Here is a 22,283-nt window from a genome sequence, read left to right as displayed (position 1 = left end):
GGCGGGGGCAATGATGAGGTAGCCATGAAACACCTACCTCTTATGTTGGAGGGCTCGACCAGAGCATGGCTGAATCAGTTGGCGCCTAGCAGTATTTACACTTGGAAAGATCTTGCCCGAGTGTTTGTCAGAACATTTGAAGGAACTTGCAAGCGACCAGCAGGGTTGACAGAGCTGCAAGTTTGTGTGCAAAAGTCGAATGAGACTCTGAGGGATTACATCCAGAGGTGAATCACGCTGCACCATACGGTGGAAAATGTATCTGATCACCAAGCAGTCTGTGCCTTCAAGGAAGGCGTCAAGAACAGAGAGCTAAGTTTAAAATTCGGTCGGACCGGAGACATGACCCTGAGTCGGATGATGGAGATTGCCACCAAGTATGCCAATGGTGAAGAAGAAGACCGACTCCAAAGTGGCAAGTACAAGCCAACCGCTCATGAAACCGGGGGAGGGAACTCCAGTCGGAAACAAAAGCGGAAAGCCGAGCCAGCTGCTCCTGGAGAAGCCTTGGCCGTGACTCAAGGAAAGTTTAAAGGGAAGCCCAAAGCTCCTTGGAACCCCAAGAAGGTGCAAGACAAGGAGGAAAATGACGTGATGGATTTGCCATGCCACATCCACACGAAGAAAGATGAGGAGGGTAACTTCATTTACCCGAAGCATACCACTCGACAGGGTCGGCTCTTGATACAACAATTCCAAGGAAAACAACCCAAGGACAAGGAAAAGGAGTCGGACAAAATTAAGGACAAGGGAGATAGTGATGAGGAATATCCCCAGGTGAATTCCACTCTGGTGATTTTTGCTGACGTTGAGAGCAAAAGTCGATTGAAAGTTATCAACCGAGAAATGAATATGGTTGCTCCGGAAACTCCCAATTATCTGAAATGGTCTCAGACTGCCATCACCTTCGACCAGTCCGATCACCCGACACACATAGCCACCCCTGGGAGGCAAGCTCTGGTGGTCGACCCAGTCGTTGAAGGCACTCGACTGACTAAAGTGTTGATGGATGGTGGCAGTAGCTTGAATATATTGTACGCAGAGACACTGAAAGAGATGGGCATTCCGATGTCCAGACTCAGTACCAGCAACATGAGTTTCTATGGAGTCGTTCCTGGCAAGAAGGCTGCGTCACTCGGCTAGATAGCTCTTGATGTGGTTTTCGGAGATTCCAAACATTTCCGCAAGGAAAAGTTGACATTCGAGGTTGTGGATTTCCAGAGTGCCTATCACGCTATTTTGGACAGGCCAGCTTACGCACGTTTTATGGCTCGACCATGTTACGTGTACCTCAAATTAAAGATGCCCGGCCCCAAAGGTGTGATCACTGTTACTGGTAATCGCAAGAAGGCGGAAGAGTGCTTTCAGAAAGGCTCAAAGATTGCCGATGCTCAGATGGTAGCAGAAGAGTGGCAGGAACACCAGAAAAATGCAGACCCGAGTGATTTGTTGCGAGCTAAGAAGCCTGCTACAGAGTCAGCGTTTCAATCGTCTGGTGAGACAAAGCCAGTTCACATCCATCCGACCGACCCCAACGCTCCTTCGACTAATATCTCCACAACACTCGACCCCAAATAGGAAGAAGCGTTCATCCAGTTCCCCCGTGAGAACTGGGACATCTTTGCATGGAAACCTTCTGACATGCCAGGTCTGCCCAGGGGGCTGGCTGAGCACCGTCTACGAGTCGACTCAAAGGCGAAACCTGTCAAGGAACATCTGCCGCGGTCCTCCGTTCAGAAAAGGAAAGCCATTCGCGAAGAGGTGGCTCGGCTCTTAGCAGCAAAGTTTATCCGAGAGATTTACCACTCCGAGTGGCTCGCCAATGTTGTCATGGTCCCCAAGAAGGACAAGTCACTTCACATGTGCATTGACTTTAAACATATCAATCGGGCCTGCCCGAAAGATCATTTTCCTCTCCCCCGCATCGACCAAATAGTCAACTCGACTGCGGGATGTGAGCGACTGTCTTTCTTAGACGCCTATTCAGGGTACCATCAGATCCGTCTGTATGGACCCGATAAGATCAAAACAACTTTCATCACCCCATTCGGGTGCTTCTGTTATGTCACCATGCCATTCGGCCTCAAAAATGCCGGAGCCACGTTCATGAGGATGATTCAGAAGTGTTTGCTCACTCAAATCAGTCGGAATGTGGAAGCGTACATGGATGATATTGTGGTCAAGTCACGCAAAGGTTCCGACCTGCTGACTGACGTTGCTGAAACATCTGCCAACTTCAGGAGGTATGATATCAAGCTTAATCCATCAAAATGCACATTCGGAGTTCCTGGCGGAAAATTATTCGGTTTTCTCGTTTCCGAACGAGGAATCGACGCAAATCCAGAGAAAGTGGGCACTATACTCCGAATGAAAAGACCTGTGCATGTGCACGATGTTCAGAAGCTTACTGGTTGCTTGGCCCCTTTAAGTCGATTCATCTCTCGTCTCGGCGAAAAGGCATTGCCTCTTTACCGACTGATGAAAAAGTCAGACAAGTTTGAGTGGACTCCTGAAGCTGATGCAGCGTTTGCAAAGCTAAAAGCCCTGCTTTCCACCCAGCCGGTGCTTGCTGCCCCGATCAGCAAAGAGCCTTTGTTGCTTTACATTGCAGTCACAGGACAAGTTGTCAGTACTGTACTTACGGTCGAGCGGGAAGAAGGAAAAGCCTTTAAAGTTCAGCGCCCAGTATATTATATTTCTGGAGTTCTGACCCCGTCAAAGCAAAGATACCCTCATTATCAGAAGCTTGTATACGGGATCTATATGACCACGAAGAAAGTTGCTCACTACTTCTCTGACCATACCATTACAGTCGTCAGCGACGCCCCATTGTCAGAGATTCTGCACAACAGAGATGCAACTGGTCGAGTGGCAAAATGGGCGATTGAACTCCTTCCCCTGGATATTCAATTTGAGGCAAAGAAAGCTATCAAGTCCCAAGAAATAGCAGATTTCCTCGCCGAGTGGACTGAACAGCAACCGCCGACTCAAGTTCACTCGGAGCACTGGACCATGTTCTTTGATGGCTCTAAGATGCTGAATGGTTCTGGTGCTGGGGTAGTGTTGGTTTCCCCCCGAGGAGATAGGCTCAAATATGTACTCCAGATTCACTTTGATTCCTCCAACAACGAAGCAGAATACGAAGCACTTTTGTATGGGTTGCGTATGGCCATTTCACTCGGCGTCCGTCGCCTCATGGTCTACGGCGACTTAGATTTGGTGGTTAACCAAGTGATTAAGGAGTGGGACGTCAGAAGCCCAGCTATGACTGGTTACTGCAACGCAGTAAGAAAGCTGGAAAAGAAATTCGAGGGGTTAGAGCTTCATCATATACCCCGACTGAAGAATCAAGCAGCCGATGACTTGGCAAAGATAGGTTCCAAGAGAGAAGCCATTCCCAGTGGTGTGTTTTTGGAACATATCCACGCACCGTCAGTTAAAGAGGACCCTTTCACCGAAGAAGCCCCGCAGCCAAAAAGTACCACGGATCTGACTGAAGTCGAGGTCCCAGCCGTGGTCGACCTGATCATGGAAGTTTTGGTTATCATTCCCGACTGGACACTGCCTTACATCGCATATATCCTAAGGAAAGAGCTCCCAGAGAATGAAGAAGAGGCTCGACAGATCGTCCGTCGATCCAAGGCCTTTACTGTCATGAAGGGACAGTTGTACAGAGAAAGCGCGACTGGAGCCAGTCAGAAATGCATAACGCCGGAAGAGGGTCGGATAATTCTCAACGACATCCACTCGGGGACCTGTGGCCATCATGCGTCCTCTCGGACTATAGTGGCTAAAGCATACCGAGCGGGTTTTTATTGACCCAGAGCAAATGAAATGGCGAAAGAGATAGTCGACAAGTGTGAAGGATGTCAGTTCTACTCCAATATGTCGCACAAGCCCGCCTCAACCTTGAAGACCATTCCAATCGTCTGGCCCTTCGCTGTTTGGGGGTTAGACATGGTTGGGCCACTGAGAACTGGCAGGAGCGGCTTCACCCATGTACTGGTGGCAGTCGACAAGTTCACCAAGTGGATCGAAGCCAAGCCTATTAAAAATCTTGATGCCGGCACTGCCATCAGCTTCATCAGAGAATTGATATTCAGATATGGAGTTCCGCATAGCATCATCACCGATAATGGGTTGAACTTCGATTCCGACCAATTCAAAGCCTTCTGCGCTTCTCAAGGCACACGAGTCGACTATGCTTCAGTCGCCCACCCCCAGTCGAATGGACAAGCAGAAAGAGCCAACTGCCTAATTCTCAAAGGACTGAAACCCCGTTTGATGCGTGACCTCAAACATGCAGCAGGCGCATGGGTCGACGAACTGCCATCAGTTCTTTGGGGATTGAGGACTACTCCAAATCGGTCGACTGGGAGAACTCCATTCTTTCTGGTCTATGGACTTGAAGCGGTTCTGCCGAGCGATCTGCTTCACAATGCACCGCGAGTCGAGCTTTACTCTGAAGTTGAAGCAGAGCAAGCCCGGCAGGACGCAGTCGACCTTTTGGAAGAAGAAAGAGAGATGGCCATGATCCGATCGACCATCTATCAGCAAGACTTGCGTCGATTCTACGCCAGAAATGTGAAGAGTCGGGCCTTCCAAGAAGGAGACTTGGTCCTCCGAGTGGACCAACAGAAGTCGCACAAACTTGCCCCTACTTGGGAAGGTCCTTTCATCTTCACCAAAGTTTTCCACAATGGAGCATACCGTCTTTACAATGTCGGTCGCCAGGTTGATGAGCCATGAGCTTGGAATGCGGACCTGCTCCGCCCCTTTTTGCACTTAAAGTACTCACTCGGATGAGTTGTAATAAAAGTACTTCTGTAGTTTATTTATCAAAGACAAGAGTGTTATAATTTTCCCAGTGATTGTTGTTACTTTTGTTTACATGAGAAGTCCCCCACTGGGTGGCTTAGCTGCGAATCCGTTTCGCCTAAGTTTGTAAAAAAATCCTTACCGAGTGTCAAGCCAGTCTCCCACTCGGGGGCTTAGCTGCGAATCTGTTTCGCCTAAGTACTTTCTAATCCTACCGAGTGGTGAGCCAGCCTCCCACTCGGGGGCTTAGCTGCAGTCCAAGTACTCGCCTAAGTTTAACAAAAATCCTATCGAGTGGTGAGCCAGCCTCCCACTCGGGGGCTTAGCTGCAGTCCAAGTACTCGTCTAAGTTTAACAAAATCCTACCGAGTGGTGAGCCAGCCTCCCACTCGAAGGCTTAGCTGCAGTCCAAGTACTCGCCTAAGTATCTGAAAATCCTACCGAGTGGAGAGCAAACCTCCCACTCGGGGGCTTAGCTGCAGCCCAGTGCTCGCCTAAGTACTTAATACAATGTGCGCTCCGCAAGGAAGACGAGGAGCAGGTCGACTGCTACCTTCTCCTTCCGAGCTACGCCACAAATACAATGTGCATTCTGCAAGGATGACGAGGTGCAGGTCGACTGCCACCTTCTCCTTCGGAGCTACACCACAAATACGGAAATCCTACCGAGTGGAGAGCAATCCTCCCACTCGGGGGCTTAGCTGCAGTCCAGTACTCGCCTAAGTATTTAAAAATCCTACCGAGTGGAGAGCAGACCTCCCACTCGGGGGCTTAGCTGCAGTCCAGTACTCGCCTAAGTATTTAAAATCCTACTGAGTGGAGAGCAGACCTCCCACTCGGGGGCTTAGCTGCAGTCCAGTACTCGCTTAAGTATTTAAAAATCCTACCGAGTGGAGAGCAAACCTCCCACTCGGGGGCTTAGCTGCAGTCCAGTACTCGCCTAAGTATTTAAAAATCCTACCGAGTGAAGAGCAGACCTCCCACTCGGGGGCTTAGCTGCAGTCCAGTACTCGCCTAAGTATTTAAAAATCCTACCGAGTGGAGAGCAAACCTCCCATTCGGGGGCTTAGCTGCAGCCCAATGCTCGCCTAGGTTTTAAAAATCCTACCGAGTGGAGAGCAGACCTCCCACTCGGAGGCTTAGCTGCAGTCCAGTACTCGCCTAAGTATTTAAAAATCCTACCGAGTGGAGAGCAAACCTCCCACTCGGGGGCTTAGCTGCAGCCCAGTGCTCCCCTAAGTTTGAAATCCATTTCGATTCACAAGGACGACGAGGTGCAGGTCGACAGCCACCCTCACCTTCCGAGCTTCGCCACAAATACAATGTGCGCTCCGCAAGGACGACGAGGTGCAGGTCGACTGATACCTTCTCCTTTTGAGCTTCGCCACAAATACAATGTGCGCTATGTCCCGACCCGCAAGGATGCAGGTCGACTGCAACCTGTACTCCAACCTGCAAGAGTACGTCACTAGTACTAAAATATATACCGAGTGAAGAGCAGTGTTCACTCGAAAGCAGATGCAAACATATTCAACGGCAAAACCAAGTTCGGATAGCATCCTACGGATCCAGAAGTGCTTAGGCATCGAGCCTGTTAAAGTTTATCGGTTACAAAAACCACTCGGCATTCCGAGGCAAATTTAAGGCATCAAGCATAGAAGTTTTTTACTCCTCCGGTGGAGGACTGGAAGGCGCGACAAACTCATCCAGGTCGATTCCATCTGCAATCCGAGTGGCAGCAGCAATGAAGGTCTCCATGAAAGATCGGAAGTCATGCTTCTTGGTATTGGCCACCTTGAGGGACGCTAGCTTGTCCTCTCACGCGTCCTTGCAGTGAACACAGACCAGAGACAGAGCAACATCAGCACCACACCTGGCAGAAGACTTCTTCCATTCTTGCACTCGACTTGGAACTTCATTCAGTCGAGTCATCAGAGATTCGAGGTCATTCTGAAGTGTTTCCCCCGGCCAGAGTGTTATGTCGATGCGCGATGTTGCAACCTTCAGTCTAGCAAGATAGTCGACCACAGCAGCAACGCGAGACTCCAGTCGGAGCACGTTCATGGCAGCTTCATCCTTCACAGGAGAGTTGATGGGATCTAGGCTTGTCTCCACTCGACTAGTCTCTTCCTCAAAGTTTTGGCAGAATTCTGTAAACACAACCCAAAGATAAGCTACCAGTCCTACAATAAGTCAATGATTGCAAGTCAGTCGGATATAAGGGGTTACCTTCGAGCATGAGGAATAACTTCTTGGCGAGCCCTCCTAGATAAGCCTCTAAGTCGTTCTTCTTTCCCACCAGTTCGCTAGCCTTGTCACTCAGGGCTATCTTGTCATTCTTCAGTCGGCTGACCTCCTTGTTGGCCGCGTCGAGAGCAGCTTTCAGATTGGTATTCTCCTCTTCAAGTTTGCTGATTGAAGCCAACTTTTCTTCTGCGAGTTTCGTCTTGTCCGAAGCCGCTTTCTGCGCCTCGGCGAGGTCAAGGTCCTTCTTCTTCAGAGCATCCTTCAGTTTATTTGCAAAATGACAGTGAGATCAGACTCAGGAATGGACAAAAAATAAGGGCAGTCGTCAAGGTTCTCACCAAACATACCTTTTGCCTCCTCCTTCGCCTTCGTGAAGTTCTCCTGGACAAGCTTCAGATCAAGTTCGAGCTAGATATGCTTGTTCTCCAACTCAGTATAACGAGCCACAAGCTCGCAAGATTTCTGCGAAAGATCAGTCGACAGACATCAAAGATAGGCCACTTCCGAGTGACTAAGAGAAAAATCGTAGCATTTCTAAGACTACAGCCGACTCAAAATATTCAACTGTAGTCTCGGGGACTACACCCAGTGGGTGCACTCAGCGTGCCCCCACTGGTTCTACCGGCTTGGATCGATCAGTCGACCGAAAGAGACAAAAAGGTTATGATCATAAATCATAGCTAACTACCAGCAGTCAGCCACAGTAAAAAAAAGGGTTCTTCAAACCATAGTCGACTGCCAGCAGTCGACCATGGTCTCGGGGACTACACCCAGTGGGTGCACTCAGCGTGCCCCCACTGGTTCCATGATTCCATTCGACCAGACCGAGTGGAAAAAGTAAAGAGAAAAAAATTCAAGGTACAAAGACTATAGTCGACTGCCAGCAGTCCACCATAGTCTCGGGGACTACACCCAGTGGGTGCACTCAGCGTGCCCCCACCAATCCAGATATTCAATCGACACACCCAGTGGGTGTACAGATACTAAGATCTTCAAAAAGAAAAGTTTTCAGATACCATATCCTAACAGAACAAGCGGTGATCAACTAACCTGGACATTGCTTTGAAGGGCTGAGCTTGCATCATAAGCTGCTTAGCTGGCGTCTCGGATCGCCTTCACCTGCTCCATCATGACCCCCGCCTGGCGTATAGCTTCCTTGGCAACACCTGCTTGGTCCTCTGGGACGTGGTGTGTGGAGAAGAGGGAAGGCGGATCAGCACTCGACGACGAAGGCCAGGCACTCGACAGCGGCACCGCAAAGGACACGGTAGGACACGGTAGCCTGAGTGACGTTGCCTCCCTCCGGAACCAGCGTCTCAGGTGCTGATACAACCTGAGCAGTCTTGCCGACAGACGTCTTCCTGTTCCTCCTTTGCCTCAGCGGCTCCTCATCGTCATCATCGGGGAGATCAATGACATGAGGTGGGGCTACAAGAAAGATTCAAAGTTAAAAATGAAGATCCAATCGACTTAAAGCAAAACCACAGAGACCATACCAAGGTTGAAGGTAGCAGCATCTTCCATTTCATGGTCCTCGTTCCTGGCTGAGGTCTTGGAGGTAGCAGCACTGCAGATCCCAGAAGTCAGTCGGTTAGCTGACGAGTCGACCAAGGGTTTACTCATACCAAACAAGAAAACACAAGTTCTACTATTACCCGGAAATAGTGGGAATCGCCATCCTCATCTTCGGCAGGGCCTTCGTCGGTTTTGATGATGCCGCTCGGGGTTGCTTTGACGCTTTCTCAGTCGGCGCCGGAGAGGTCGTCCGAGGACGTTTGGTCGACTGCCCAACAGGCACGGTCGCTTTGCCACGCTCGACTGCAGGGTCATGGGCGAGCTTGGACCGTCTTTCAGTACGGGGAGGCTCGACTTCCTCCTCCTCTTCCTCCTCCTCTTCCTCACCAGAGCCGGCGTCTTCTTCATCCTCCTCGCCATCGGATTCCCACTCCTCCTGACTTTCACCCCCGCTCCCTTCCTCCTCCTCGGTCTGTTCTTGCGCCCCGTTGGGCATCGAGTACATCTCGGTAGTGACCTGGAAGACAACAAACAAGACAAAAGTCAGTCGACTGAGTTGTAGCAAAATGGAATGAAGGAAATAGGATCACGGTCGGAGATAAGTAATTAGACCTTGTCTGGTTGGTATGACTGGTCGAGCGGCGGGATCCTCCTGGCTCCACGGGGGTTATCTTTGTTCCCTGTGATGGCAGTCATCCACCTTTCCAGTGTGGCATCGTTGACCTCCTCCGGGTGGACCCGAGTGGTGTCTTCGGTACCAGAGTACATCCACATCGGGTGGCCTCGATATTGAAGTGGCTGAATGCACCGTCGAAAGAAAACCTCCAGAAGATCCATGCCAGTCACCCCGTCACGGATGAGCTGGACTACACGCTCTACCAACACCTTAACCTGAGCCTTCTCCTCCGGAACCACCTTCAGAGAAGACGGTTTGTTCACTCGGTCCATGGAGAAAGAAGGGAGTCCAGTCGACTGCCCTGGCATCGGCTGGTCTTGGCAGTAGAACCAGGTCGACTGCCACCCTCAGACTGACTCGGGAAGGATCATGGCTGGAAAAGCACTCTTACTCATTTGAACCCCAAGACCCCCACACATCTGGATTACTTGGGTTTTCTCGTCACTCGGATTAGCCTTTTTCACCGTCTGAGAGCGACAGGTGAAAATGTGTTTGAAAAGGCCCCAATGCAGCCGACAACCCAAGAGGTTCTCACACAAGGATACGAAAGCAGCGAGATAGACTATAGAGTTGGGTGTGAAGTGGTGGAGTTGTGCCCCAAAGAAGTTCAGAAATCCCCGAAAGAAAGGGTTGGGCGGCAGAGAAAACCCGCGGTCGACGTGGGTAGCTAAGAGGACGCACTCACCCTCCTGAGGCTGCGGCTGCCACTCCTTCCCCGGAGCCTCGCAAATCCCTGAGGGATCAGTCCCTCATTCGCCAGGTCGTCGAGGTCTTTTTGGCGGATAGTCGAGCGGATCCAGTCTCCCTGGATCCAGCCTTGCGGCAGACCGGCCCGCGACGAGGATCCGCCCCGACTGGTCGCCCTCCCCTTCGCCTTCGCCGTCGCCTTCTTCGCCCGCTCCAAAGCCGTCGTCTTCTCCTTCACCATCGTCGCCGGTGAAGCGCGCAAGGAGCAGTAATGCGGGGATGAAGGCGAGCGCAGCGGGCGAGTTTGAGGAAGAGGGAGAGGGGAATGAGGACGCACTGTTCAAAAAAACCCCGTCCGGCGCCTTATATGGGGTCGCTTTCGAGTGACTGCCTGGTAGGCCCGGGCGATCCTGTCAAATCCCGCAACAGTCGCGCGCGCGATACGTGGCAAAAAAGGTGGCGCGGAAATCGAGGCGTCCCTGCCTTATCCCATCCGAGTACCGCGGCTCCCTCCGCCTCGCGCGCTTCCCGAAATTCAGATCCCGCTAAATCCGCGAACAGCAGAGCAACTTGTCAGACTGAAGATTTCCTCTGATCCGTCGCTCGGAGATCTCCAAGTATAGAAAAGTCACTCGACCAATATAAAGAATGGATCAAGGCGACTGAAAAAGAAGTTGGTGCCGTCACCTAAGGTCATTGATCCAGAACAAGACATACTCATAGCACAAAAAGAGGGGTCGGAAGAATTCTCAACTCCTTCCTCACTCAAACCTCGATCCATTCGGGGGCTAATGATGAAGCCATGTACCTAGGGTAGGGTCATGGACCTGTCCAAAGTACCCTTCCCAAGGACATCTCTAGAAGAAACTACCTTTCAGTCGACCTGGAAGGATTCCACTCGACGGACTCGAACACACTCGACCATGAAGCCACTCAATCGACCACCAGAAGATCTAGAGTCACTCTGCACCCAAACGGTCTGTTATTAAGTAGTCTTTATGGTCATGATAGCAGTTTATGTAGGGCATTACCAGTAATGCCAGGCCTTAATGTATTTTAAACCCTGCATAACTGAGGGTCGGAGGGGTCTGGCAGACTCTATATAAGCCACCCCCCTCCTCAGTGTAAAGGGTTCGCACCCCTGTAACTCATACACATATAATCCATTCGACCGCCTCCGGGCTCCGAGACGTAGGGCTGTTACTTCCTCCGAGAAGGGCCTAAACTCGTAAATCCCTTGCATATACACATATAATCCCAAGAGAAGGCGTCGCGGCGCAACAGGCGAGTGAGCGTAGCCGCGATGAGGCCGAACTCTCGGATGAACTTCTGGTAGTAGCCTGCAAGGCCCAGGAAATCGCGGAGGGCCCGCGACGAGTGCGGCGTCGGCCAAGCCGCGACAGCCGCCACCTTGTCGTCATCCATCGCGACACCGTCCGCCGAGATGACGTGGCCGAGGTAGGCAACCGATGTCGTGCCGAACGAGCACTTCGAGCGCTTGAGGTGCAGATGGTGCGCTTGAAGCTCGTTGAAGACGATGGCCATGTGCTGTAGGTGCTCCGCCCACGATGAGATGTAGATAAGAATATCATCAAAGAAAACGAGCACAAACCGGCGCAAGTAGGGGCGGAGGACATCGTTCATCAAAGCTTGAAATGTCGCCGGGACATTGGAGAGGCCAAAAGGCATCACCAAAAACTCGAAGTGGCCGTGGTGAGTGCGAAAGGCCGTCTTCTCGACATCATCCAGATGCATCCGCACCTGGTGATATCTCGAACGGAGGTCGAGCTTGGTGAGGAAACGCGCCCCGTGTAGCTCGTCCAGGGGCTCATCGACGATCGAAATGGGAAATTTGTCCTTGAGCGACTTGGCGTGAAGAGCACGACAGTCGATGCAGAAGCGCCATGTGCCGTCCGCCTTGCGAACGAGGAGAACCGGCACCGAAAACGGCGAGGTCGAGATCCGGATGATGCCTAGGGCAAGCATGACCGCGCACTGCCGCTCCAGCTCGTCCTTCTGCAGCTGGGGGTAGCGGTATGGACGGACCGCCACGGGAGCTGTGCTAGGGAGTAGGTGAATGCGGTGGTCGTAGACTCGGGCTGGCCGAAGGCCCTGGTGCTCGTCGAAGAGGTCACTGTGCTGCTGCAAGAGACGAGCCAACAGGAGCTGCTCGGGCTCGGCGGCGGCCGCCGTCAGCTGTGGATGGGGCGTCGCTGATGAAGGGCCACCCACGCCCTCCCACCGGACGCGGCGATCCAGGCGCCAGAAGACCATCATCATAGCGTCGAAGTCCTAGAGGATGGGACCCAAGGTCCGCAAAAAGTCGACGCCGAGGATGAAGTCGAAGCAGCCCAAGTCGATGCCGACACACGTGATGGTGAAGTGCTTGTCGCCGACGATGATGGGAACCTGCCGCACAGTCCCGTGGCAGTGGAGGCGATCACCGTTAGCCACGGTAAGCTTATGTTGCTCCCCGCCCGTCGGCTGGAGCGCCAAGCGACGCATGGTCGATGCTGGTAGGAAGTTATGGGCGGAGCTCGTATCCAGCAGTGCCAGGAGGCGCTCGCCGTGGATCATCGCCGGCAGCAGCATAGTCTTCTCCGCTCGTATACCCGCTAGGCATGGAGGGAGACCACGAGGGCGGTCGCCGGAGCGGGTGTCGGTGCTACCTCCGCGGCGTCTGGGGCGGGCAGATCACCGAGCCCGTCGGCGGCTGTGTCCTCCTCGATGTAATCCGCAACCTCCAAGTAAAAGAGCCGCAGACAGACATGGCCCGACACGTAGGGCTCGTTGCAGTTGTAGCACAGACCCTGGCGACGGCGCTGGAGCTGCTCGGCTGGGGTGAGCCGACGGAAAGGGTGTGTCGCCGCCGGGGGGTTGGGCGCCGCGGCAGCCTGGGCAGGAAGCCCCGGCGCTAGTGGTGTCTGTGGCGGCCGGGCGGCCGGGCGGGCGCCTCGGGATGGTGACGCCTGCTGGATGGCCATCGCGCGGCGCTCGAAGGCTCGAGCATAGTACATGGCCGTCTTGAGGTCCTGTGGGCCCCACATCTCCACGTCCACGTGGATATGATCTGGCAGACCGCCAACGAAGAGCTTGGCCCGATGGCGAGCTGTCATGCCGTGCGCGTGGCACGACAGGGCCTGGAAGCGGTCGGCGAAGTCCTGCACCGTCGAGGTGAAGGGTAGGCGCCCAAGCTCCGCCAACCGACTCCCGCGTATCGCCGATCCGAAGCGCAAGAGGCGAAGCTTGCAGAAGCGCTCGCATGGGGGCATGCCGCCCTCGTCTTGCTTGAGGGCGCAATACCACGTCTGGGCGGTTCCTTGGAGATGATAGAAGGCGATCCAGGTGCGGTCGGACGTGAGCATGCGTTGCCCCCTGAAAAATTGGTCGCACTGATTGAGCCAGTTCAGGTCCACGGTGCCGTCGTAGGTGGCGAACTCAAGCTTGGAGAGGCGCGGCGATGTCTGGCTGTGGACGACGGAGGGGTACACCTCATCGGCGCGGAGCGAGGACGACGGCGCCGAGTAGGTGGGCATGAGGGGGGCACCCTAGAAGAGGGGCCCGTCGACACCGGCGTAGGGGTCGGCGGAGCCCGAGCTCCCGCCGAACGGGATGGTTGGGGACGGCGCCGGCGAGGACAGCACGTGCGGCTGGCCCGAAGCCATGGTGTAGACCGGAGCGGAGGACCCGGCTGCCAGGCCGGCAGCGGAGACGGCGACAGGGGAAACCGAACCTGGTGGATGGGTACCCCGGCCCCCTTCATCGGAAGGCTCGGCCCCGAGGTTGCTGGCGGCGGCGGCGGCAGCCGCAGTTGCTGCGGCAGCGGTAGGCTGGGGGCGACCTAGGGCGCCGGAGATGGCGGCTGCAACAGCAGCTGCGGCGGCCTAGTGATGGCGGCGACGGAAGCGGTCGGCTGCGGCCCATAGGGCCCCACGAGGAAGAGGCGGATGCCCTGGACCGCCTGAGTGAGCTCACGGAGCTCCGCCGACATCTCCTCTGGTGTGAGGACAGGGAGGAGGGGGGGGGGCACGTGCAATGTCCCGGCGGCGGAGGAGACCGGCCCGGTCAGGGACGGCGTACCGGCCGCGGAGGTCATTGGCGAAGAAGAGGCGATCGGCAACGGGAGGGAAGGAGTGGGCGGCGGTGCAGACATGATCGAGCCTGAGACACCTGATACTAGATTGATAGGAACCGGGTCCCTACCAGGACGAGTTCTCAGATTATAGGGGTGGAAGGAGGGTTGGCGCGGCGGACGGCGTGACCGACGGCGCTGGGGCGCTGTGATCGCGCGCGCGAGAGAGGGCGCAGGGTACGGCTAGGGTTAGGTCTCCCGGCTCCTTAAGGAAGCTGAGCAAATATGATTGCTTCTGCTTCCTCAAGACGAGTCTTTACATGAGTTTATATAATCCTCGAAATACGATAATTGGGCTAAGCCCCTAAAACGATAAGATAACTTGGGCCAGGCCCTTAACTGCCTGCACCAGTGGGCCTCCTCCAGCTATACTGTAGGCCGGTCATAACAATATGACCTAGGATGATTTAGTTATTAATTAGGCATGTAATTAATGCAATTTAAACGAAAACAACATGTTAAACAGTTCAAACATGGATGCAAATGGCATATGCATGATCTACGCAATTTTTTGGAGCAAGTTTCATATATAACTTGTCAAATTTGGAGCTATAGACTAAAAGATATGAATAATACAAGATTAAATGATTTTCTAGAAATTATAATTCAAATTATAATCCCTAGAATATTTTGCATCGAGGCAGAGCTAGCCTATGTGACTGACAGCAGGACTGGGGAAGGCTGACAGAAGGCTGACTGTGCGGTGATGCGGTCGTGGGTGAGTTGTGGGTTTCACATCGAAGCCAACCCTAGCCAGGGAGGCTGACGGGCGGGCCATGGGCTCATCTGGCTTGGTCAATAGCTAACTTGGTCGGACAGATCCACATGCCTGCGGCCTAGGGTCTAACTGAATCGAACTAAGCCATACTGCATCGAGACGGACCGGCTAATGAGAACCAGCCAGCCAAAATAAACCGGCTCGGTTGGACAAAACCGGACTGGGCCCACATGTCATGGACTCGGACAGGAAAATAAATCGCGGCGGCACCCTCTCGCAACCAACGGGCGTGGTGATGATGCATGGGAAGGGTGCTCTCGACCACTCTTTGGCCTGGAAGGAGGAGCTATGGGGTGCGGTCGACGTGGTGCGTCTAGCGGCAGCACAAGCATGAGCTATGGAAGCCGGAGATGCTGGCGGCGACAAGGCCGAGCGATGGTGAGTGGCGACGCCCAGGGGAACTACGCCTAGAGGATCCGCGCGAGGACGAAACGAGGGGAATGACTAGGGTATCACCTAGAGGGTGCCGGTGCAGACAGGGAGGTTGTGGAGGACCAGAGCTACGACAGAGGTAGCCGCTGGAGCGTGGTTTTGCGGAGGAGCTAGGGAAAGTGGTGCTTGCTGGGAACGCGCCAGGAGGTGTGCATGGATGTCGTGGAGTTGATCGAGTTGGAGAGGGCGCAACGGCAGAGAGCATTTTGACGACAACGGACGGTGAACGGTGGGGAAGAACTGTTAAGCTTCATGCACTAGCCAACGCAACCAAAAGGCCGAACTGATGGAAACGGCTAGGCAATCCACATATACACAAGGTCCAAACAAGTTGGGGTAGACTAGAGGTGAAACCCATAAGATCTCGCGACCAACTCATGGTTCTGGCACATGGATAGCAAGCTTCCACGCACCCCTGTCCATAGCTAGTTCTTTGGTGATACTCCAATCCTTCAGATCTCTCTTTACGGACTCCTCCCATGTCAAATTCGGTCTACCCCGACCTCTCTTGACATTATCCGCACGCTTTATCCGTCCGCTATGCACTGGAGTTTCTGTAGGCCTGTGCTGAATATGCACAAACCATCTCAGACGATGTTGGACAAGCTTCTCTTCAATTGGTGCTACCCCAACTCTATGCCGTATATCATCATTCCGGACTCGATCCTTCCTTGTGTGGCCACACATCCATCTCAACGTCTGCATCTCCGCCGCACTTAACTGTTGAACATGTCGCTTTTTAGTCAGCGAGCACTCAGCGTTGCGGGTCGAATCGCCGTCCTGTAGAATTTGCCTTTTAGCTTTTGTGGCACTCTCTTGTCACGGAGAATGCAAAAGCTTGGCGCCACTTCATCCATCCGCCTTTGATGCAATGGTTCACATCTTCATCAATACCCCCATCCTTCTGCAACATTGACCCCAAATATCGAGGTGTCCTTCTGAGGCACCACCTGCCCATCAAGGCTAACCTCCTCCTCGCGCCTAGTAGTATTGAAACCGCACCTCATGTACTCGGTTTTAGTTCTACTAAGCCTAAAACCTTCCGATTCCAAGGTTTGTCTCCATAACTCTTAACTTCCTATTGACCCCCGTCTGACTATCGTCAACTAGCACCACATCATCCGCAACGAGCATACACCATGGGATATTTCCTTGTATATCCCTTGTGACCTCATCCATCACCAAGGCAAAAAAATAAGGGCTTAAAGCTGACCCCTGATGCAGTCCTATCTTAGTTGGGAAGTCATCAGTGTCGACATTACTTGTTCGAACACTTGTCACAACATTATCATACATATCCTTGATGAGGGTAATGTACTTTGCTGGGACTGTGTGTTTCTCCAAGGTCCACCACATGACATTTCGCGGTATCTTATCATAGGCCTTCTCCAAGTCAATGAACAACATATGCAAGTCCTTTTGCTCCTTGTATCTCTTCATGAGTTGTCGTACCAAAAAAATGGCTCCATGGTCGACCTCCCAGGCATGAAACCAAACTGATTTTTGGTCATGCTTGTCGTTCTTCTTAAGTGGTGCTCAATGACTCTCTCCCATAGCTTCATTGTATGGCTGATCAGCTTAATTCCACGGTAATTAGAACAACTGTGAACGTCCCCCTTGTTCTTGAAGATTGGTACTAATATACTCCGTCTCCGTTCTTCTGGCATCTTGTTTGCTCGAAAAATGAGGTTGGAAAGTTTGGTTAGCCATACTATCGCTATGTCCCCGAGGCCTTTCCATACCTCAATGGGGATACAATCAGGGCCCTTGCCTTGCCTCCTTTCATCCTTTTTAAAGCCTCCTTGACCTCAGACTCCTGGATTCGCCACACAAAACGCCTGGTGGTCTCATCAAAGGAGTCGTCCAGTTCAATGGTAGAACTCGTCGAAGTACTCCCACTATCTATGCTTAATCTCCTCGTTCTTCACTAGGAGTTGGTCTGCTCCGTCCTTGATGCATTTGACCTGGCCAACATCCCTCGTCTTCCTCTCTCGGATTTTGGCCATCTTATAGATGTCCCTTTCGCCTTCCTTCGTACCTAACTGCTGGTAGAGGTCCTCATACGCCTGACCCCCTGCTTCGCTGACAGCTCACTTTGCGGCCTTCTTCGCCATCTTGTACTTCTCTATGTTGCTTGCACTCCTATCCAGGTATAGGCGTCTGGAACAATCTTTCTTCTCCTTAATTGCCTTCTAGACATCATCATTCCACCACCAGGTATCCTTAGTTTCGCCTCTCCTTCCCCTGTACACTCCAAACTCCTCTGATTTTAAAGAGGGTGTTAGCTATGATTATGTCGTAGGCTTGGGCAAAGCTTAAGACATCTTCTCCTTCTTGATTCCTGATGCCATAGCCAAAGCCCCCATGCACCCCTTCAAAACATGTGCTAGATGTACCCACGTGGCCGTTGAGGTCTCCTCCTACGAAGAGCTTCTCGCCAATCGGTACACTCCTCACCATGTCCTCCAGGCCTTCCTAGAACTCTCTCTTGGTGTTCACATTGTGGCCTACTTGCGAGGCATACGCGTTGATAACATTGAGAACTAAGTCCCCAATTACCAGCTTGACCAGGATAATCCGGTCCCCACGTCTCTTGACGTCTACCACTCCATACTTGAGGCTCTTGTTGATCAAGATGCCTACGCCATTTCTGTTTGCAGCCGTTCCCGTGTAACACAGCTTGAAGCAGGTATCCTTCGGCTTCTGTCTCCATTTGGTTTCTTGGACGCAAAGGATATCAACACCGCTGCATCAACTAGCTCCGGAAGCTTCCCTGTCAGAGACCCTACGTTGCAGCTACCTAAGCGGATCCTCCTTGGCTCGGCTAGCTTCCTTATCCTTCGCACTCGTCGAGTCAAATGCGAAGACCCTTGTTCATTTTCCACTACATCCGGGCGCCGATGTAGCGCGCCTCTAAGGATGCGACGACCTGATCCTCGCTCACTTGCCACCGTATCCAGATCAAGATACATCACGCCACCCGCGGGGAGGGGGGGGGGGTGACGGCCCGGCCCTTGCCCATTTGACACCACACCCGGGTTCCGGTGAGGTGCGCCGCTGAGAGGGTTACGCCCCAACGAAAATCTGTTGGGTTTCATCTCCATAAGAGTGGCTGACTTTTTACGTTGGCTCGCCAAGCCTATCACAACCCTCCTCCTTTACCCGGGCTTGAGACCGGCTATGTTGAGACAACATAGGCGGAGTTAGTTGGGTCCTCCGCGCAGAAAAGAAATGGGCCGACTGTACTGTGCACTGCAAAGATTTTTTCCTATTTAATTAAAAACAGAAAACAAAAGGAGGGAAAATAATTATTTGGGAGTCCAAATAATTTCCAAATTGAAAGAAAACTTTATGGTGTCCTCTCTGAATGATTCCCAAGCTCCACTAAAATTTCCAAAAGGTTTGAGCAATGTTTGACGATTTTGAATATAAGAGAGAGGAAAGGGCATGCAGGAGATTTGAACTAGAGGTTGGAGTTAGGGGCTTGTACAATTAAACAGTTTGTGTGGCTCACAAATGTCACAAGAAAAACTTGTGCAAAGTGTGGAGAGAGTCTTGGGCTGAAAGATCAGAAGGGAGAAGGGTTTACTTATTTACCATTTAACAAATAGCAAATAAAATATCCAAATTATTTAATTTAATTAATGCAATATGATGCTTATGCAACACTTATGATGCAAAAATAAAATAAGAATCAATTTCTATTTGGGGTGCTACCCCGGGCTGTTACAGGCTACTGGTCACCACTCACAACTACTCTCCTCTGCTGGCTGGGGCAATAACATGCTTGTTCCAAAAATAAGGCAAACAACAAATAATAATCGTGTGCCTGCTTGACATGAATATTATTACATATGATTTTTTTATGCCTTTCAGTATCACTAAGTAACATCACGGGACTCTAGGAGGTTCGATTTCTGAGTGCCTGTCAATGGTAATAATAGTGTGTTTTGAAATGAAGACATGGCTTTCCTAATTGTCCTTCAGAGTTCATACCATCCTAATTGATTACCATGTTAAATGTTGGTGTGGTGTATCAAACTTCTACGACTTCATGGATTACAAACTGGGAGTCCCACTGCACAGGGTCGTCGACGAGAGCGTGCTAGGTGAGCGACCGCACAGGGCCCCCGAAAAAGTGGGGCCCCCAAATCGCACCGATCATGCACTAATTACGCACAGGATGTCATGCACGATCGATCAAACCGGCTAGCGATTTATTTCCTTCTTTACGCATGGCCCCGCAGTCTCCTTATTATCTCTCTGCATGCATGGGATTCCTTTGATTCATGGAGTAGAAAGATTTTTCTCTCACAGAAGGCAGAACTCCCTACTGCATGCTTTCTTTATTTTTGGATCTGCCCGTTATGCATGAGAATTGGAGAGGAGCTGAAATCACAAAGCAACATTCGTGGGCCTTTTTAGGGAATCCATTTGTGGGGCCTTTTTTTTTTACCGTAGACCAACCAGGGGCAAATTAGGGAATCAAACAGGTAGAAATCAAATATACCTAGTATTTAATAATTCCTAATGCACCTAATAATATGAAATGGAGGGGGTATCAATTTTTAAAATTTTAGAACCCTATTTTATACTTGGTGTTCATATCACGTGAATGTGCAACCTCTAGTACTCCAAGGCAATGGAATTCAGGTAGTGCGATTGGATGCTCAGCAACCACACATGCAAAGATCATGGAGTGATAATGTCTCAAATGATATATGTGGCGACGAGCGCGCGTCGTGCTAAATTATTACCACACTGTAACACAATCCTTTTGTATTTCGTACCGGGGCCCCAAATTCCTGGAGATGGCCCTGTCACTGCAATACCATGTATCCATGACTTGTTTAATTGTTTTATGTAGCATCACCTAACTCCGCGACAAAGGAAAAAAAGGGAATTACAAGAACAAAGTCACTCCCTCCTTCCAAAAGACTTCGCCTAGAGGCACAGAGAGTGCTCAAGCAGCGTGTCCAGGATATTGCAGACAGGAGAGGCATCAAACTGAGATTTTGCAATCTCAAAGAATGTGAAAGTCACATACGATCATTGGACAGTCCTTGTGATAATATCCGAACTGAAATCGGATGGCCGCAAGGGGTTCCATTTGTCCATCCACATGACCTCCCAAACAAAGCAAAGCTTGGGTTTCTGGAAGCTTATGAACCGGGATGGACTGCTTCCCAGCAAGACGAGTTAAGTTTTACTGAAGCATGATAGAATTAAGTTATAACAGTAATTTTGAGGTTGTGGAACCATTTCCACTTTTAGGGCACAATCGCTTTACTTTATTGATTGGGAAAGAAATATAAGGGATTACAATTTTACTCTTTACATATATATACTCGGGAGTAGGGACAGTAGATTGCTGTTCTGCAAAAGATTGTGACCTACCATATTAGCTACGCTTAGTTACATCTTCCAAGAGCAGCCAGAGAAGAGCTGTTTCTTTCCAGTCCTCGTGCCTGAATGATTTGCACTCAGTTGGTCCTATCATGCCAGGTAAAATCAGCAATCTGTACCGACTTCACCACTGGTGCCCAAAACCTAGCCTGTAGTACCTACCACGAAAACATGTACTTGGACAGCACCCAAGTCTTGTGAGATATGCATTTTGGATGAAGTCATAGGAACATGTGCATACTGCTGCATAAGATATGATAATTTTGCAGATTGTTGACTGTAGATTGTTCAAACCCAAGTAGTTTTGTTACGTACCTGTTTCACTGTTATCAGCACCATAGTGCGTTGTTCCCTAGATTTCAGCATACCCAAATAGGAGTTTGTTTTGTTGAACGACACTTCCTTTCTTTCTTGCGGGGGTTGAACAACTTTAAAGGGGCACTTCTTTCACACTCGACCTACCAATATGAATTTACTAGTAATTTCTATGCCATATACTAACATAGCCGCATCTGGATTCTTTGTTCTGCAGGAGCCAGTCTCTGTAAATCTGTATGTGCTACCAACCCTGGATACTTTTTGACTTGCCAAGGTTGGTAAGTAGTCTGATGATCTCGCCACATGTTTGAGGAGGAAGGATCATGTACTGACACCCAGACACCGTTGACATATATACCCGTAGTGTTCAGCTTGTGTAGTTAGAAACTACCTTGTGAACTGTAGATGGTAAATGTTTGCTGCTTCATGGCCCTACTTCACCGTGCGGTCGTGTTGCAGATATGGCGGCAAACTTGGAGATCTTGGGCTTCTAGCTGTGTGGTGAAACTCTTCATTTGGTTGGCCATCTAGGAGCCTGGACCTTGTAGCGAGGAGACCATGCAGCACCTTCCGAGCGGCCGAATCTGGTACGAGGGTTCGACAAGTTTTATTCCGTCGGCTGACAATGCCTTCAATCGTAGACTGGTGCCTTGGTGATGCTTGTCACGGTTTGGGGGATTCAGAAGCAGCAGTACCGTTGAATCTTTACCAGCGATCGCCGCCTGGATGTACGAGAGTTGATGATGCTTGCAATTAAGTTCGTTCTAACCGTGCATATATAAGCTTTTGGGGGATTCAGAAGCAGCAGTACCGTTGAATCTTTACCAGCGATCGCCGCCTGGATGCAGCGATCAAGTGCATAAGCTTTTGCCATTTCTTGCGAAAGAAACGAAAGTATAGTACTTGTCATTGGCTGCCAACTTGTCATGATTTCTTGTTCACTTTTTACTTGAATGACTGCTGGCTGCTGCGCCTGCATATATAAGCCGTTAGGCCAACCGAACAGATGTCTGTTCGATCTGGATTTCATCCGTTTGATGGTAGCAATGGGGCGTCGTCCGGCCGTTTCTCTGGATGCGCGGGCCGTGCGCCCAACGTCCGGCTGCATCTCGTCCAGCGGCTGAAAGCCCGTATGCATTCTTTGAATGAAATCAAACATACCAAATAGTTTAAAATCAAATAGTTCCATATCTGAAATTGTCTTGTAACCCAATCAAAATAAAAACATATTCAAATAGTCTTACAACCCAATCGAAAATTGTCTTGCATGAAAA

At 51.2% G+C, this 22,283-nt stretch overlaps 1 protein-coding gene across 6 annotated transcripts in view; it reads left to right on the top strand.

Moving 5' to 3' along the window:
• The window catches only part of LOC119363584, a 33,392-nt gene extending 11,354 nt beyond the window's left edge, over positions 1-22,038 (top strand). The window contains exons 3-5 of one of the 6 annotated variants that reach the window (XM_037628956.1): positions 20,153-20,483; positions 21,224-21,283; positions 21,469-22,038. In XM_037628956.1, the coding sequence (XP_037484853.1) occupies positions 20,153-20,483; positions 21,224-21,239 (347 nt within the window). In that variant the 3' untranslated portion in view covers positions 21,240-21,283; positions 21,469-22,038. Of the gene's footprint in view, positions 1-20,152; positions 20,484-21,223 lie in introns of all 6 variants that reach the window. The other 5 variants (XM_037628955.1, XM_037628957.1, XM_037628959.1 and 2 more) reach the window with 5 other exon arrangements.
• The last annotated feature ends 245 nt before the right edge of the window (positions 22,039-22,283 follow it).

This window comes from Triticum dicoccoides, chromosome 2B (genome assembly GCF_002162155.2).
Source record: "Triticum dicoccoides isolate Atlit2015 ecotype Zavitan chromosome 2B, WEW_v2.0, whole genome shotgun sequence".
Classification (NCBI taxonomy): domain Eukaryota; kingdom Viridiplantae; phylum Streptophyta; class Magnoliopsida; order Poales; family Poaceae; genus Triticum; species Triticum dicoccoides.
The sequence above is the reverse complement of the archived record's forward strand: the minus strand, read 5'-3'. Positions and strand labels throughout refer to the sequence as shown.